We start from the raw sequence: 15,000 nt of genomic DNA, 5'->3' as shown, positions 1-15,000 counted from the left end.
CTGTTTATGAGACTGAAAACAAGATTCTTCATGTGGTGAGTGCTGTTGACCTCTTTTTCTCACTCAGATTTCCTCCCCCTTTCTCCTCCTTCTCTTCCCTCATTCTACAGTACCTCTCCTTCACCCCTCTCAATCCTTCATTGGTCAGATGAGTAGTAGCCCTCACTGCATGTTCTACAAGTGGTCAATCAAAGTAATTGCCTTTCAATATATGTTTTCCTCTCTCCCCCACCCCTCTTCTCTCTCTCTCTTTCTCTCTCTCTTCTATCCTCTCTCTCTCTCTCTCTCTCTCTCTCTCTCTCTCTCCTCAGTGTAAGACTCTGTCGGAGGTGTGTGAACACATTGTTTGTGTGTCGTCAGACCCACTCGTTTCCCAGTCCGCCCACCTGGAGTTGGTGCACCTGACCAACATCAAGCCCTCCGATGGCCTGGTAATACCGTCTGTGTGTGTGTGTCTGTGTTTTATTGTGTGTATGTGTGTTATCGTGTGTGTGTATGTGTTGAGAGTGTTGTGAGGGCAGGTTACCCCTTGGCTCCGCTGCATACATCAGCGTCAACCATCAACCATCAGACGCTAAGGAAATTAATCCATTGTGACATCCATTGTGAGTCTCCACTGCAGCCGTTGCGTCGCATTCAATGCCAGAGTCCAACGTTAGAGAATCGCCGAGGTGCATTTGAGTTTTGCCAATGGTTGACGCTGAGGTCTGCAGTGGAGCCAAGCCGCTAGGGCGCATGTATGCCTGCAAACACGCTGTAAATGACACACTCTCTCTCCTCTGAAGGGAATGTACATCAAGTCGACCTATGACGGTCTTCACGTGATCACAGGAACCACAGAAGGGGTGAGAGAAACAACAACTAACAAATCCAAAAAACAAGCAAACAAACAACACACAGACAGCCACGATAGTACTTTAGGCCTCTTCACAAAGGAAAAGAGCGGGTCACTTAAGGTGCCAAACAGGGAGTTGGAGGACCACCTAAAAACAACACACACAGACGGGCAAAAACTTGAGCAAAGGGAGATACCTCCAGACAGGCCACCAATTCCTCAACCAAAACATCAGTTGGATGACAGCCCCCGTGGAGCGAGATTGAGAGAGCAGTGAGGAAGGCAAGGGCAGCTTCAGCGCCAGGACCAAACGGACTGCCTTTCTGGCTGTACAAGAATGCTCCAAGTGTCTTGCGGTTTCTGTGGAGGCTAATGAAGGTGGCATGAAAGAAACAAACCATCCCAAAAGCATGACAAAGAGCAGGGGAGTGGTAATTCCCAAGGAGAAGGATGCCTCCAACATCGAACAATTTCAACAAATCAATCTCCTGAACGTTGAAGGGAAGATCTTCTTTAGCATTGTTGCTCAAAGGTTGACAACTTACCTGAAACAGAACAACTTGATTTATATGTCAACACAAAAAGCTGGTGTGCCAGGTTTCTCAGGATGCCTGGAGCACACAACCATGATTGCATCTGCAAAAAAGGAAGGAAGAGACCCGCATGTCTTATTGCTGGACCTGGCCAACGCTTTTGGATCTGTCCCCCATTCTCTCATCTGGGCAGCCTCTTTCATGTGCCAGAAACAACTTCAACTTTTTTCATTTGCCAGAAACCATCACAAATCTGGTTAGAAACTACCTCCAAAATTTACAATTCTGCATTACAACAACAGAATACACAACTCCATGGCAATCATTGTAAGTGGGTATAATGGCAGGGTGCACCATCTCCCCTCTGGCCTTCACCATGGCAATGGAAGTGATCATCAGAGCGTCCAAATGGGTAGTAGGAGGAGAGCGTCAGCAATCCGGACAGCGACTACCTCCGATTTGCGCCTATATAGACGACATGACCACCCTGACCTCAACTATTGTCTGTACGAAATGCCTGTTGGTGAAGCTTCACTCCAACATTACATGGGCATGGATGAAGTTGAAACCCAGCAAATCCAGGAGAATATCCACCATCAAAGGAAAACGCGCAGACCAGAGGTTCCACATCGAGGAAACACCCATTCCTTTGGTGTCAGAGCTGCCAGTCAAGAGCTTAGGGCGGTGGTACAACACGAGCCTCAAATATGCAGACCAGAGTGACCAACTGAGGGAAGAAGCCATCAAAGGCCTTGAGTTTGGGCAGCTTGGGTTGCTCCCCTGTCTGGTGTGGCCTCTAACGGTCTACGAGGTCCCCATCTCCAAAGTCGAGAAGCTGGAGAGGACAGTCAGTTCATACATCAAGAAGCGGCTGGGACTTCCACATTGCCTCAGCAATATCGGCTTGTATGGACACGGTGCTCTGGAACTGCCTGTCTCTAGCCTCACTGAAGAGTACAAGTGCACCAAAGTGACCTGAACATGATCCTGACCAAGTCTCAAGATGTGGTCATACGAGCAGCTTCTCCCTGGCAACTGGGAGGAAGTGGACCCTATCTGAGGCCATAGAGCCAAGCAAAATCTGCTCTAAGGCATGGCGATATAGTAGGCAGGTGCAGCAGGGAAGAGGTGGGTACTTTGGACTTGGAACAAGTTGGCCCACATGGCACAAGGCAACATCCACCCAGAGGAGAAAGCTGGTAGTTGCTGAGGTCTGGCAGCAACAGGAGGCAGAGAGATGCGCAGGGGCAGTCTCACAGTCCAAGCAGGGCCAGTGGACTAGCTGGGAAAACCTGGAGCATGGGAGGGAGCTGTGGGAGATGGAAGGAAGCCAAATCAGCTTTATCATCAGAGCCACCTATGATGCTCTTCCTACACACAATAACCTAAACCAGTGGCTTAGAGAAGATCCATCTTGCCTTCTCTGCCAAACCCCAGCAACTCTCAGGCACATCCTGGCCGGCTGCAAAGCCAGTCTGTCCCAAGGCTGTTACACCTGGAGGCACAACCAGGTCTTTCTCCAACTGGCACTCACTCTGGAAATGACCTCCCTCCCCCAATATCCGGACACTCAACCACTACCCCCTTCGTAAGAGCAGGGCAACGTCCAGTGAAATCGGCTAAAGGGTGGCCCTCCTGGATGCGGCACAGGACTGGAAAATGCAAGTGGATTTAGACCAGCAACTCAAGTTTCCACCTGAGATTTTAACAACAAATCTCAGGCCGGATCGGATTCTGTGGTCAACTTCTCAGAAGTCCCTGTTCATCGTGGAACTAACTGTACCATGGGAGGTTGCAGTTAGTGAAGCGTATTAATAAAAAAAACTGAAGTACGCCGACATAGCAGCTGAAGCACAACAACGTGGCTGGCATACCCAGGTGGTCCCTTTCGAGGTTTGGTGTAGAGGGTTCATAGCCACATCTACAACCAGGCTCCTGAAGGGGATGGGAGTTCGAGGACAGGCCTTCAAGCAAACCAGCAGGTCATTTTCAGAAGCTGCAGAGCGAAGCAGCAGGTGGCTTTGGATGAAGAGGAAGGACCCCAACTGGACTGCAAAAAGACCATAAAGAGGGGTAAAAGTGGAGGTGGGCACACCTGGGACGACAGGTGGTGTTGTGGGCCCATCAAGGACACACCAATGAAGGAGGGTGCCCACCTGATGACCCCGATGAAGTAATTTCACCTCCCTCCATTCAAGACAGCAAGAAGGCGCTGATTATTAATATCAGGTCCTACGAGCTTACTATAGGTTCAACCCAGCCATACATGTCTATGTATCACAAGTTAAATTACAGTAAATTAACTTCAATACATTTGTATTGGCAATTCAGATGCATCTTAAAAACATAAACACTACAAAGCCACACAAAAACACATGATACCAGCAGAGCTACCCAACAGAGGTAAGAATTTATAATCATGACTCTCTCTCTCTGTCTCTGTCTCTCTGTCTCTCTCTCTCTCTCTCTCTCTCTCTCTCCGTCTCTCTCTCTCTCTCTCTCTCTCTCTCTCTCTCTCTCTCTCTCTCTCTCTCAGTCTCCAGCAGACCGCTGTAAGAAGATCCATGCTGGAGATGAGGTCATCCAAGTCAACCACCAGACTGTGGTGAGTCTGTATGCTTGCTTCAGTCTATCTGTATCCACTATTCTCTGTGTGTGTGTGTGTGTGTGTGTTTGTGTGTTTGTGTGTGTGTGTGTGTGTGTTGACCCTCTCTCCCATGCCCAGGTGGGCTGGCAGCTGCGTAACCTGGTCAGCTCTCTGAGAGGAGACAAAGGGGGCGTGTCTCTGACGCTGAAGAAACGCCCCCAGAGCACGCTCAGCTCCGCCCCCGCCCTCCTGAAGAACATGCGCTGGAAGCCCCTGGCTCTGCAGGTACAGCTTCTCCTCACACTGCAACCAAAACGGAATATTTGGACCCAAAGATGGCTGCCCTGCACCAGATGTAGTGCAACTTGCTGGTACTTACTGTATGAATTCAGGGCGTGATACCGTACCGGAGGATGTCTGTCATAGCCCCTCCCACTCTTGCGTCCCCACAGCCAACCAGGAGCCCCGGCAGTGGCTCGGCCACACCCTCTGGCACGCCCACCAAGAGCTCCGCCCTCCAGGACCTCTACATCCCCCCTCCTCCCACCGAGCCGTACACGCCCAGGTACAGGTGTGTGTGTGTGTGTGTGTGTGTGTGTGTGTGTGTGTGTGTGTGTGAGGGCCTAGGTGGAGTCTTATGTTCTTGGCACGGTGTCTGTCAGCTGTTCTGCACAGATGGTCAGTCAGAGACTGAACAGCAACTGCTCAAGGATGCTCTTAGCATGGGTACAAATGTAAATTGCTGGTGTTTTTATTTGGAAGCCTAGGTAATGTCCACAAATTAGTTGTGAGGGGCTCGCAGATGGCAGGAATGCCTAAGCCAAAAGCGAAGGCATCGGCAAAACATCTGTTCGATGTGTGTGATAATTGGTTGTCACCATACTGTACAGAGGAAACGTTGCTTCCTGTATCCATAGACTGTGACTGAAAACATATGTCGTTGAGAATCTCAAGGCTTGTGCATCTACTGTTGTTTGCACTAAAGAATATCTTGTCAAATGTGAACACAAATATGGTAAATGGTAAATGGACTGCACTTATATAGCGCTTTTATCCAAAGCGCTTTACAATGGCCTCTCATCCACCCATCCAAACACAGATCCACGCACCAATGGCGGCAGCTGCCATACGAGGTGCGAGCCTGCTCATTGGGAGCCATTTGGGGTTCAGTGTCTTGCCCGAGGACACTTCGACATGTGGACAGGAGCCGGGATTCGAACCGCCGACCCTACGATCACTGGACGACCCGCTCTACCTCCTTAAAAAGTGCTCTATCCAGCCCTAGAGCTGTGCTGTATAGTAGAGCTGGGATTCCTCCTCCATCAGGCACGTACGTTGCTATTGATGTTGCCTCTGTGCTGTTGCCATAGGGACGAGACGGGAGCGCTGTCTGGAGATGAGGCGTCCCGTAACCACGGCAGCGTGGCGGTTGCCAAGCGCTCAGAATCGCCGAACACATTCCTGGATCAGGAGTGTCGTCAGCAAGAGGAGGAGGAGCCTATCTACTGCACCACGCCCACCTATGGTACACTCCCAGGATGTGTGTGTGTGTGTGCGTGTGCGTGCATGCGTGCATGCATGTGTGTGTGTGTGTCTGAGTGTTACAGTGTGTCTGAGTAATGACCTGTTTTGTTCTACAATCTTAAATCTTATCACATTACAGTGCTGTAGTTCACCTGTGTGTACCTGACAGGTCTAGATGTGTACGTTGTCTCTTTATACAATTACAGTCGCAAGATCACTGAGTCATTTCACACCTGTAACCACAGGATGATTGATGATGATGTGTGTGTGTGTGTGTGTGTGTGTGTGTGTGTGTTTGTGTTTGTACAGGCAGGCTCCGGCCCATCTCTATGCCTGTGGAGTGTAGCTGGGTGGGCGACTATGAAGACCCAGCAAAGCTGAACAGGGAAAGCTGCCGAGGTGTGTGTGTGTGTCTCTGCTTGTTGTGTCTCTGTTTGTGCTTTTGTTGTTTGTTGTGTGTATTTTGTATGTTTGTATGAGCGCCCCTGTTAGTGATATGTGTGTGTGTGTGTGTGTGTGTGTGTGTGTATATGTGTGTGTGTGTGGGTGCATACGCGGGTGCACATATTACTGGTGTGTGTGTGTGTGTGTGTGTCCCTTGGTGCCTGATAGATTCTGTTAAATGTCTCCATCTTTCTGAATTATGTAGAGATCAATGCTTCTGCTCTCCTCTCTCTCTCCTTCTATCTCTCCTTTCTCTCCCTCACGTTCTCTCTGTCAGGAGGCATTAGAAAAAGGGCGAGGGTGATGGAAGAGAGAGAAGAAACAGAGACAGAGAGAGAGAAAGAGAGAGAGACAGAGAGAGAGACAGAGAGACAGAGAGTGAAGACAGAGACACACATATCTACACAAATACACACATATACGTCTATAGCTGTGTTAATGTTTATTTACTGTGCAAATCTGTATTGTTAATTACTCACTTAATAAATCACTTATTTTTATTTCTATTTTATTGGATTTGCAAAAAAAAAAGTACATACATTTGAATGTACCAAAAGCCTTGGCAACATGGATGAACAATTTGTCATGCTAATAAAGCGAATTGAAGTGAACTGAGAGAAAGAGAGAGAGAGAGAGAGAGAGAGAGAGAGAGAGAGAGAGGTTTAGAGATGGAGAAAACGGAGGGAGACGGAGGAGACGGGAGGGAGCAACAGACGAGAGAACGGAGGAGGAGGAGGCAGGAACGGAAACAGACATTTTTCATCAGAAACATCATTTCTGACCTCCACCTGAATCACTGACACTGTTGCTATGGAAACGCCGACGATGTTTGTGTGTGTATGTGTCACCCCCTATTGGCTGCTGCCCGGCAACCGAGGGAACTCGGGTCGTGCACTTCTGCATTCGCGACTGCGTTAGCTAACTGAGCTGATGTCCGAGCTCAGATCTGAAGCTTGGTGACACACACACACACACACACACACACACACACATCACACACATCACACTTCATGAGACAGGGAACTGAAATGGGATGCCGGTGGGTTGCAATTGGTTTAAGTTTGACAGCATGGCTGTGATTGGCTGTGACCCACAGAGGCGTCTCTGCTGCGCTACGTGGGATTGGCCGGTGCAGAGCAGAGGTCGGCGTCCGAGGACTACCCCCCGCACGCCGGGCGGAGCCAGAAGCGTGACACGGCGAAACGGACCGGCGACACGGCCAGGCGCACCAAGAGGAGGAGCCACCACAGCCAGAGCCCCTCCCACTATGTCCTCCAGTCCAATCAGAGAGAGGCCACGCCCGCAGAACAAGCGTCCCTCTATCATGTAAGTGACCTCTCTCTCCTCCTCGTCCTAATGAAGCAGTTCAGTTAGGGATGTAACGATAACCGGTTTAATGATAAACCCCGATAAATTCGGATTAAATTCATCGCTATGAAATGATCAGTAAAACCGTGTTTGATTTTTGCACTTTGAAAAACTCACTGTCAATAATGCTCAGCATCAACCAAAGTTAGCAACAGTCTTCAAGACGCATCATTTTAATGTTTATGCACACAAAAAGTGCATAGTGCTGCTAATTGTATTTGTGGTTTTCAATATAAAACTTGTGAAATGTGAAATGATTTCAGTGTGTGTATCGGTATTTTTTGAAAATATTCAATACATTGTATAATACCGTGATAATACTGATAACCGTAATCATTTTTGTCACTATAATCGTGATATGAAATTTTCATACCGTTACATCTCTAGTTTAAGTCTAGATTCACTCACTGTTCCACAGAGGCAGAGGTTCTGTTACTGAGAACCAGACTTCCAGTTCTGAAACGTCCTCCTCTTCCTCCTCCTCCTCCTCCTCCTCCTCATCACCTCCTCCTCCTCCTCCTCTGTCTGCATGAAATATGAAGCCTTCAAGCATAATTACTGGAACATAAAAGAGCTTAAGTTCAGAGTCAGCGAAAACGGGTTTTCTGTTCATAGTTGGCTGAAGTATAGTGCTGTGTGTTCATCTTTGAGGGGAGCAGGGGAATTGAGAAGAGAGAGGTACATCTTTCCATCTCTGAGCTTCTGGGTTCAGACTAATTTGCTGTCATATTAGATTGGATTGGACTGACCCTCCATGAGTGCACCGCACCACCTCATGTAAATGTGGGCGTGCGTGTGTGTGCAGTGTATTTGTGTGTGTGTGTGTGTGTGTGTTTGTGTGTGTGTGCCTGACTTGTGTGTGTGTGACGTGTGTGTGTATGTGCCTAACTTGTGTGTATGTGTGACATGTATGTGTGTGTGTGTGCCTAACTTGTGTGTGTGTGACATGCATGTGTGTGTGTGTGTATGTGACTTGCGTGTGTGTGACGTGAGTGTGTGTGTGATATGTGCGTACTGTATGTGTATATGTGTGTGTGTGTATGTGTGTGCTTGTGTGCATATGGAAGCTGAGGTGGCAGATGGCGTGCCAGCGGGCGTGGGCGGGGCCTATGTCATCTGTCCCGTTGAGCGTGGTGATGGCGCCGACCCAGCTGTCACGCCAGCCAGGCTGTGACATCACGGCTGGCCTCCGGCCCTCGCTCACCTGCAGCACCGTCAAGGAGACCAGCTGTAATTGATAGAACTTACCGGACACTGTGGAAAAAACGGTCCACAAAGACAGAACCCCCCATCCTGCGTAGGACGTAGGACGTAGGACCTCCAAATTCGGGGCAAAATCTGAACGTATTTGAAAGGGGCACAAAGTATTTGAAAGGGGCTGAAAGTATTTGAAAGTGTGCCAAAAAGGAGACCATGTTTGCGGACGTGCTCAGTGGCAGGAGGGCTGAAGAGGGAGATGTGAAGTACGGAGCTGACACTCTCTAATGTTCTATAACACCAGCATCCTCCCCAGTGTAGGTCAACGTTCTCCTTCGCCCTTTCCACCTCCATCTCTCGCTCTCTCTTTCCCTCCCTCTCTCCCTCCCTCTCTCCCTCCAAAAACCCCCCCTCTCTACTTCTATGTTTAGAGGTGTGAGAGGTGCTACTGGGTGTTGGAGTCTTCTGTGAGGGTGACTTTTACCTCGACTCCCCAGTGTTTGTGTTTGTGTGTGTGTGTGTGTGTGTGTGTGTGCGTGTGCGTGTGTGTGCGTGCGTGTGTATGTGTGTACTGTATGTATGTGTATGTGTGAGTTTGCCTCTTTTTGTGAGTGAGTGTGTAATGTCTTTGTTTGAGTGTGCGTATGTGTGAGTATATACAGTGTGTGTGTGTGTCAAGTCAAGTCGAGTCACCTTTATTTATATAGCACATTTAAAGTGCTTTCCAGTCATTACAAGTTAATGCAAATCAATATGAATATTACAGCAGACTGTAAATTAAAATCACAGTGCAATACACATTAACAATACATGAACAAGTATACAAGGAATAAAAGGAGTAAAAGACAAACTGGAATTATCAGTATAGGGATAAAATGCAGGGATGGAATTATAAAATAGTAATGAGAATAAATGACTGCATAAAAATCAACAGATTAAAAATTCAGTGAGAGGATATTGGGAGCATAACGAAGTACACTGAGCGCGTGGAACGGTGGGGAAACAGCACTAAGCCAGAGGAAAAAGATGGGTGTTTATATTTGATTTAAAGTTATCAATGTGTGTGTGTGTGTGTGCGTGAGAGTGTGTGAGAGAGAGAGAGAGAGAGAGAGAGAGAGGGTATGCTGTGTGTGTGTGTGTGTGTGTGTATACGCTGTGTATGTGTGTGTGTGTGTTTGTGTGTATCTGCCTCCCCCTCCTTCACTAAATCTGTCATCTTATATCCCATGAATTTGTGCAGTGAACAAAGACCACTGATTCATCCTGACAGCCTCCTCCCTCTCTCCCCTTCTCTCTTTCTCTCTCTCTCCCTCTGCTTACCCCCCTCTTTCTCTGCCTCTCTCTCCCTCACTCTATCTCCCCCTATCTCTCTTTCTCTATCTCTCCCTTTGCTTCACCCTCTCTGTCCCCCTCTCTCTTTCCCTCCCCCCCCTCTCTCTCCCCCTCTCTTCGTCTCTTTTTCCCTCTCTCTCTCTCTCCCTCTCTCTCTCCCTCCCTCTCTTTCTCTCTCTCTCTCTCTCTCTCAGACATACCAGCAGTCTTCCTCTTTGTCTAAGTCGAGGAAGAAGAGTAGAGGTGAGATAAAGACAGTTACTGTAGACCTTCTTGTCTCTGTGTCCAGCGTTGCTCTAACATCACTGACGCCAGAACATGGTTTCTATGACACCCAGGAGAGGTCATCGTCATAGTTACACGCACGGGTCTCAGGCCCTTCCACCGCCAGGCTGTATAATCCCTCCATCCATTCCTTCCAACCCCTCTCCTCCTCCTGCCTCCTCTCCCCTCCTTCCTCTCCCGCTCCTCTCATCTCCCATCCTCTCCCCTCCTTCCTCCCCTCTCCTCTCCCTTGTCCTCTCCCTCCTCTCCCTCCCCTCTCCCCTCCTTCCTCCCCTCTCCTCTCCCTTGTCCTCTCCCTCCTCTCCCTCCCCTCTCCCCTCCTTCCTCCCCTCTCCTCTCCCTTGTCCTCTCCCTCCTCTCCCTCCCCTCTCCCCTCCTTCCTCTCATCTCCTCTCCCTTGTCCTCTCCCTCCTCTCCCTCCCCTCTCCCCTCCTTCCTCTCCCGCTCCTCTCATCTCCCATCCTCTCCCCTCCTTCCTCCCCTCTCCTCTCCCCTCCTCCCCCACTCCTCTCCCTCCCCTCTCCCCTCCTTCCTCTCCTCTCCTCTCCTCTCCCCTCCTCTCACTCCCCTCTCCCCTCCTTCCTCTCCTCTCGTCTCCCCCTCGTCTCCTCCGCCCCGCCCCCTCCCTCCTCTCTCCCCTCCTTCCTCTCCTCTCGTCTCCCCCTCGTCTCCTCCGCCCCGCCCCCTCCCTCCTCTCTCCCCTCCTTCCTCTCCTCTCGTCTCCCCCTCGTCTCCTCCGCCCCGCCCCCTCCCCCCCGGTGTGTCCAGGTGGAGCCCTGGCGTCCCTCAGTCGGCGGCGGGTGTCCTGTAAGGCCCTGGGGCGGGCTGACTGTGAGGGGTGGCTCTGGAGGAAGAGAGACGCCAAGGGCTACTTCTCGCACAAGTGGAAGAAATACTGGTTTGTCCTCAAAGAAACCTGCCTCTACTGGTACATCAACGAGGAGGTGAGCCCTGATTCTGTGGGTCTTTATTTGAAGGTGCTATATACTGTAGACATTTTCAATGGGATTTTCGATCACCAGGTCAACGACTTGGTCTAAGTAAACTTCTGGTGCGTCAATCTGTAATAATAGTCAAATGCTAGCAAGTCGAAGATTTTTTCAAAATGTCCAAAGTAACCTTGTCAATTTTAACGTTAGCTATCTAGCTAGCTACCGCCGCTAACGTTAGCTAACTTGACTGTGTTATTGTCCACAAACTGAATGTTGAGATGGGCCAAACTGGTCTTATTGTTTTGAATAACATTCCATGAAGCAGTCGATAGATAAAATTTTTATGTAGATGAATCGTAAAAAAACTCATAACAAGGCTTGTGAGCCAATGGTATTAGGACTCCTGATCGCTCCAGGCACTGAGATGCTACCGCATGCTACAGTACCAACGTCATCACACTATTAGCCTTGTGAGAGGTGGGAACCAAACCTCAGACATCTCAGACAGATAAACACAACATTCATTTTGGACCCGTCAACGTTAATCAATAATCAATATTTTTTGGGGGTGGGGGGGGTCAATACTTTTTATTCTGTACCTTTCTAAAAGCTCTGTGGATGGATGTGCAACTTAAATGATCTATGGCACCTTCATCAGATGCACAGCAGAGGGAGACTGCTGTTTTTTTAATCTCTCCTCATCCCCCTCTCTCTGACCACAGGATGAGAAGGCTGAAGGGTTTGTCAGTCTCCCAGAGTTTAAAATCGATCGGGCCAGCGAATGTCGCAGGAAGTAGTGAGTATTACAGTGTTATTACAGTATTACAGTACCTTGTCATACCCGTATGATGTAGTATGTGACAAATAAACCTGACTTTGACTTGGTATTCACTGATATAAATATAGGTGTGTGTGTGTGTGTGTGTGTGTGTGTGTTTGTTTGGTTTTGGTTTGGTCCTGCCTTTAGTTAGTCCTGCCTTTAGTTACTCAACACTATCTTACTGCCTGGTTTGTGTCTTGCTTTTGAGGGTCCGTGTTTGAGTAAGAAAAGTCCCAATATCACTAAACCAGCTGCTATCAGTCTGTGACCGGTGGTACATGCAGAAACGGTTTTATTGCCATGTCGTTTTTACACATACTGTACTAGGAATTTGTTCTGGTCAGTTGGTGCATAACACTGACGGAGACAACATTAGACCGGGTGCAAGGACTAGACAGGACAGTGCAAACTCCTCCCTCGCTTTCTCCTCTCCCCCTCCTGCGGATGTGTGTGCATGTGTACGTTGGTTTTAACTCCGCCTCTCCCCGCAGTGCGTTCAAAGCCTGCCATCCGAAGGTCAAGAGTTTCTACTTTGCGGCGGACGGAGTGGACGACATGAACAGGTACTGTAAAGTGAGTCACATGACCCGAGACACATCACATGAAAACAAATCAAATCCAACTTTATTTGTATAGCGCATTTCATACACAGAGGCAACACAATGCGCTTTACAGAGAGCAATGGGAGGGTGGGCATAGGTCCCACCCCTACATATTCCATATCACTATCGACTACTGTATAACTCGACCCCGAATCCAGAGTCAGAGCAGCCCTACCCAAGTCCTGACCGTTACACTGATGTAAGAGTGTCTGTATCACTGGGCATTGTCAGTCTGCTCCGGAGGGGCTGATACATTGTTTACTTCCTGTTTCCTGTTTCCCGTGGGCGGGGACTGCAGGTGGCTCAGCCGTCTGAACATGGCTGCCGTCGGATACACGGAGAGGATACGCCAGGAGCAAGGTGAGAACACACACACGCACACACACACATGCACACACAGACACACAAGCTCACACACACACACACACACGCCCCGCCCCCCTCCCCCCCCCCCACACACACACACACACCCATGCACACTTCATGCTGTGACCTTTTGCGTGCGTGTGTGCTTTCCGGCAGACTATTGGAGTGAGAGCGACCATGAGGACGAAGCCCCCTCGAGTCCCAAACAGGACAGCCCCCCTCCCCCCTACGACACGTACCCCCGGCCACCATCGGTGAGTCATTAAGACACACATACACACACGCACACACCATCCATCAGTTTGTCTCACTGTGTCTCACCATGTGTCACAAACTGACGCCTTGGTGATGACTCTAATACACCCATGATTATCTCATCCCTCTCTCTCTCTTTCTGATCTCTCCCTCCTCCCTCTCTCTCTCACCCCTCTCTCCCTCCTCCCTCTCTCTCTCACCCCTCTCTCCCTCCTCCCTCTCTCTCTCACCCCTCTCTCCCAGCTGAGTGCGTATGTGGAGGGCAGGACCACCCGTCTGTCGTCAACGGAGACATCTCGCTCCCGTTCCTCGCAGGAGGACTTCCTCTGTGAGCCTGCGGGGGGCAGCGGCGAGGCGCAGTACCACTCTGGGCCTTGCGGAGGCAGCAGCACTCACAGTGGCAGACCGGCAATAGGGAGCAGCAGCAGTGACGCGCAGTACCGCTGTGATCCTGTGGAGGTCTGTACTGAGACACTGCCTTGTGTTCTGTGTACCCATTGGAGCTGAAGCTTGTGTCACTAAAGGCCATCAGAACTCTCTTTCTCCCTCTGCCCCTTTCTCTCTCTCTTTCTGTCTCACTTCCTCTCTCTCTTTCTCTCTCCCTCTCTCTCTTTCTGTCTCTCTCTTCCACTCTCTCTCTTTCTCTCTTGCTCCTTCTCTCTCTTCCTCTCTCCCCCTCTCTCTTTCTCCTTTTCTCTCTCTCTCTTCATCTCTTTCTCTCTCTCTCTCTCTTCCCCTCTGTCTCTCTCTCTCTTCCCCTGTCTGTCTCTGTATCTCTCTCTCCTGTAGTACCGTTCCAGTCCTGCAGGGGGCAGCAGTGAGACCGGCTCCCCCGGTCGCTCCTCCTCCTCTCAGCGGCGTTCGTGGCAGGACCTGATTGAGACCCCTCTGACAGAGGCAGGGCTGCACTACCTCCAGACCGGACCGCTAGGTGACACACTTCCTGGGCTGCTCCCATGCGGCTGCTCACATGTCCATCAAAAATACCTCATGGAATATCACGGACTGACATTTGAAGATGTTTGTCATTGCATGTTTGTCCAATAATTAAAATGATTAAAATAAAAATATTTACAATTATTGAAGTAGTAATTATTAAAATATGAATTAAATGTGTTAAATAATTACAATAATTACAATAATGTGGTTGAGGAGAGTTGATATATTGATAATATGCAGAGAAAAAATACTAAGGTGGGTCCTATTCTTGTTAATTACTTGTGGCGAATAACTGAATGAATGTTTATCATTGTTGCAGAGGACGCCGTATTTGCTGATCCGGTCATAGGGGGCGGGACTATGGCGGTGGGCGGAGTTTACACTCTCCCTGCCCAACGGAACCTCCCGTATCCCCTGGCAATGCAGAGACTCATTCCCATGGCAACCCATGGCGGGAAACCCCGCAGTTTCACACTGCCTCGGGACAGTAACCTACACACACTGCTCTCACCCCCCGCTAGAGAAGACCAGAACACAAACACTGGTGAGTAACACACACACACACTCACACACACGCACGCACACTCACAAGCACATGCAAGCACACATGCTCACGCACACACACACAGACACACAAACACACGCGCACACACGCATGCACACACACACACTTACACCGAGACTGCATGACATTACATTATGCGGTTATTATCCTTGACATTCCCAATTACATTATTTAGATATTATGACACAGGTCTGCGTGTCATGCGCACGCTACTGCCCTCTACTGGTGACAAAGGGTATTTCATCCCAGACATTTATTCTCCTAGTCCACTCCGCTTCATGGATTTAAGGTGTAAACAATAGCCTCACCATATCACTGTGTGTGTGTGTGTGTGTTTGTGTGTGTGCGTTCGTGCGTGCGTGCATGCGTGCGTGCGTGCGTGCGTGCGTGCGTGCATGCGTGCGTGTGTGTGTGTG

At 49.5% G+C, this 15,000-nt stretch overlaps 1 protein-coding gene across 1 annotated transcript in view; it reads left to right on the top strand.

Annotated features, from left to right (window-relative positions):
• cnksr2a (connector enhancer of kinase suppressor of Ras 2a) overlaps positions 1-15,000 on the top strand; it is a gene marked incomplete at both ends in the record, with an annotated part of 53,616 nt that overhangs the window by 37,336 nt on the left and 1,280 nt on the right. The window contains 18 exons of the mRNA XM_084443681.1: positions 1-35; positions 312-431; positions 786-845; positions 3,905-3,973; positions 4,094-4,240; positions 4,408-4,520; positions 5,326-5,480; positions 5,789-5,878; positions 7,020-7,249; positions 10,015-10,063; positions 10,874-11,049; positions 11,760-11,833; positions 12,349-12,420; positions 12,758-12,819; positions 12,982-13,079; positions 13,324-13,539; positions 13,870-14,011; positions 14,339-14,563. The exon at positions 1-35 is cut by the window's left edge and continues 7 nt beyond it. Coding sequence (XP_084299807.1) covers positions 1-35; positions 312-431; positions 786-845; positions 3,905-3,973; positions 4,094-4,240; positions 4,408-4,520; positions 5,326-5,480; positions 5,789-5,878; positions 7,020-7,249; positions 10,015-10,063; positions 10,874-11,049; positions 11,760-11,833; positions 12,349-12,420; positions 12,758-12,819; positions 12,982-13,079; positions 13,324-13,539; positions 13,870-14,011; positions 14,339-14,563 — 2,133 coding nt within the window. The remainder of the gene's footprint in view (positions 36-311; positions 432-785; positions 846-3,904; positions 3,974-4,093; positions 4,241-4,407; positions 4,521-5,325; positions 5,481-5,788; positions 5,879-7,019; positions 7,250-10,014; positions 10,064-10,873; positions 11,050-11,759; positions 11,834-12,348; positions 12,421-12,757; positions 12,820-12,981; positions 13,080-13,323; positions 13,540-13,869; positions 14,012-14,338; positions 14,564-15,000) is intronic.

The sequence above is a fragment of the Borostomias antarcticus genome, assembly GCF_949987555.1.
Source record: "Borostomias antarcticus genome assembly, chromosome: 9".
Classification (NCBI taxonomy): domain Eukaryota; kingdom Metazoa; phylum Chordata; class Actinopteri; order Stomiiformes; family Stomiidae; genus Borostomias; species Borostomias antarcticus.
This window is presented reverse-complemented; position numbering and strand designations above follow the sequence as displayed.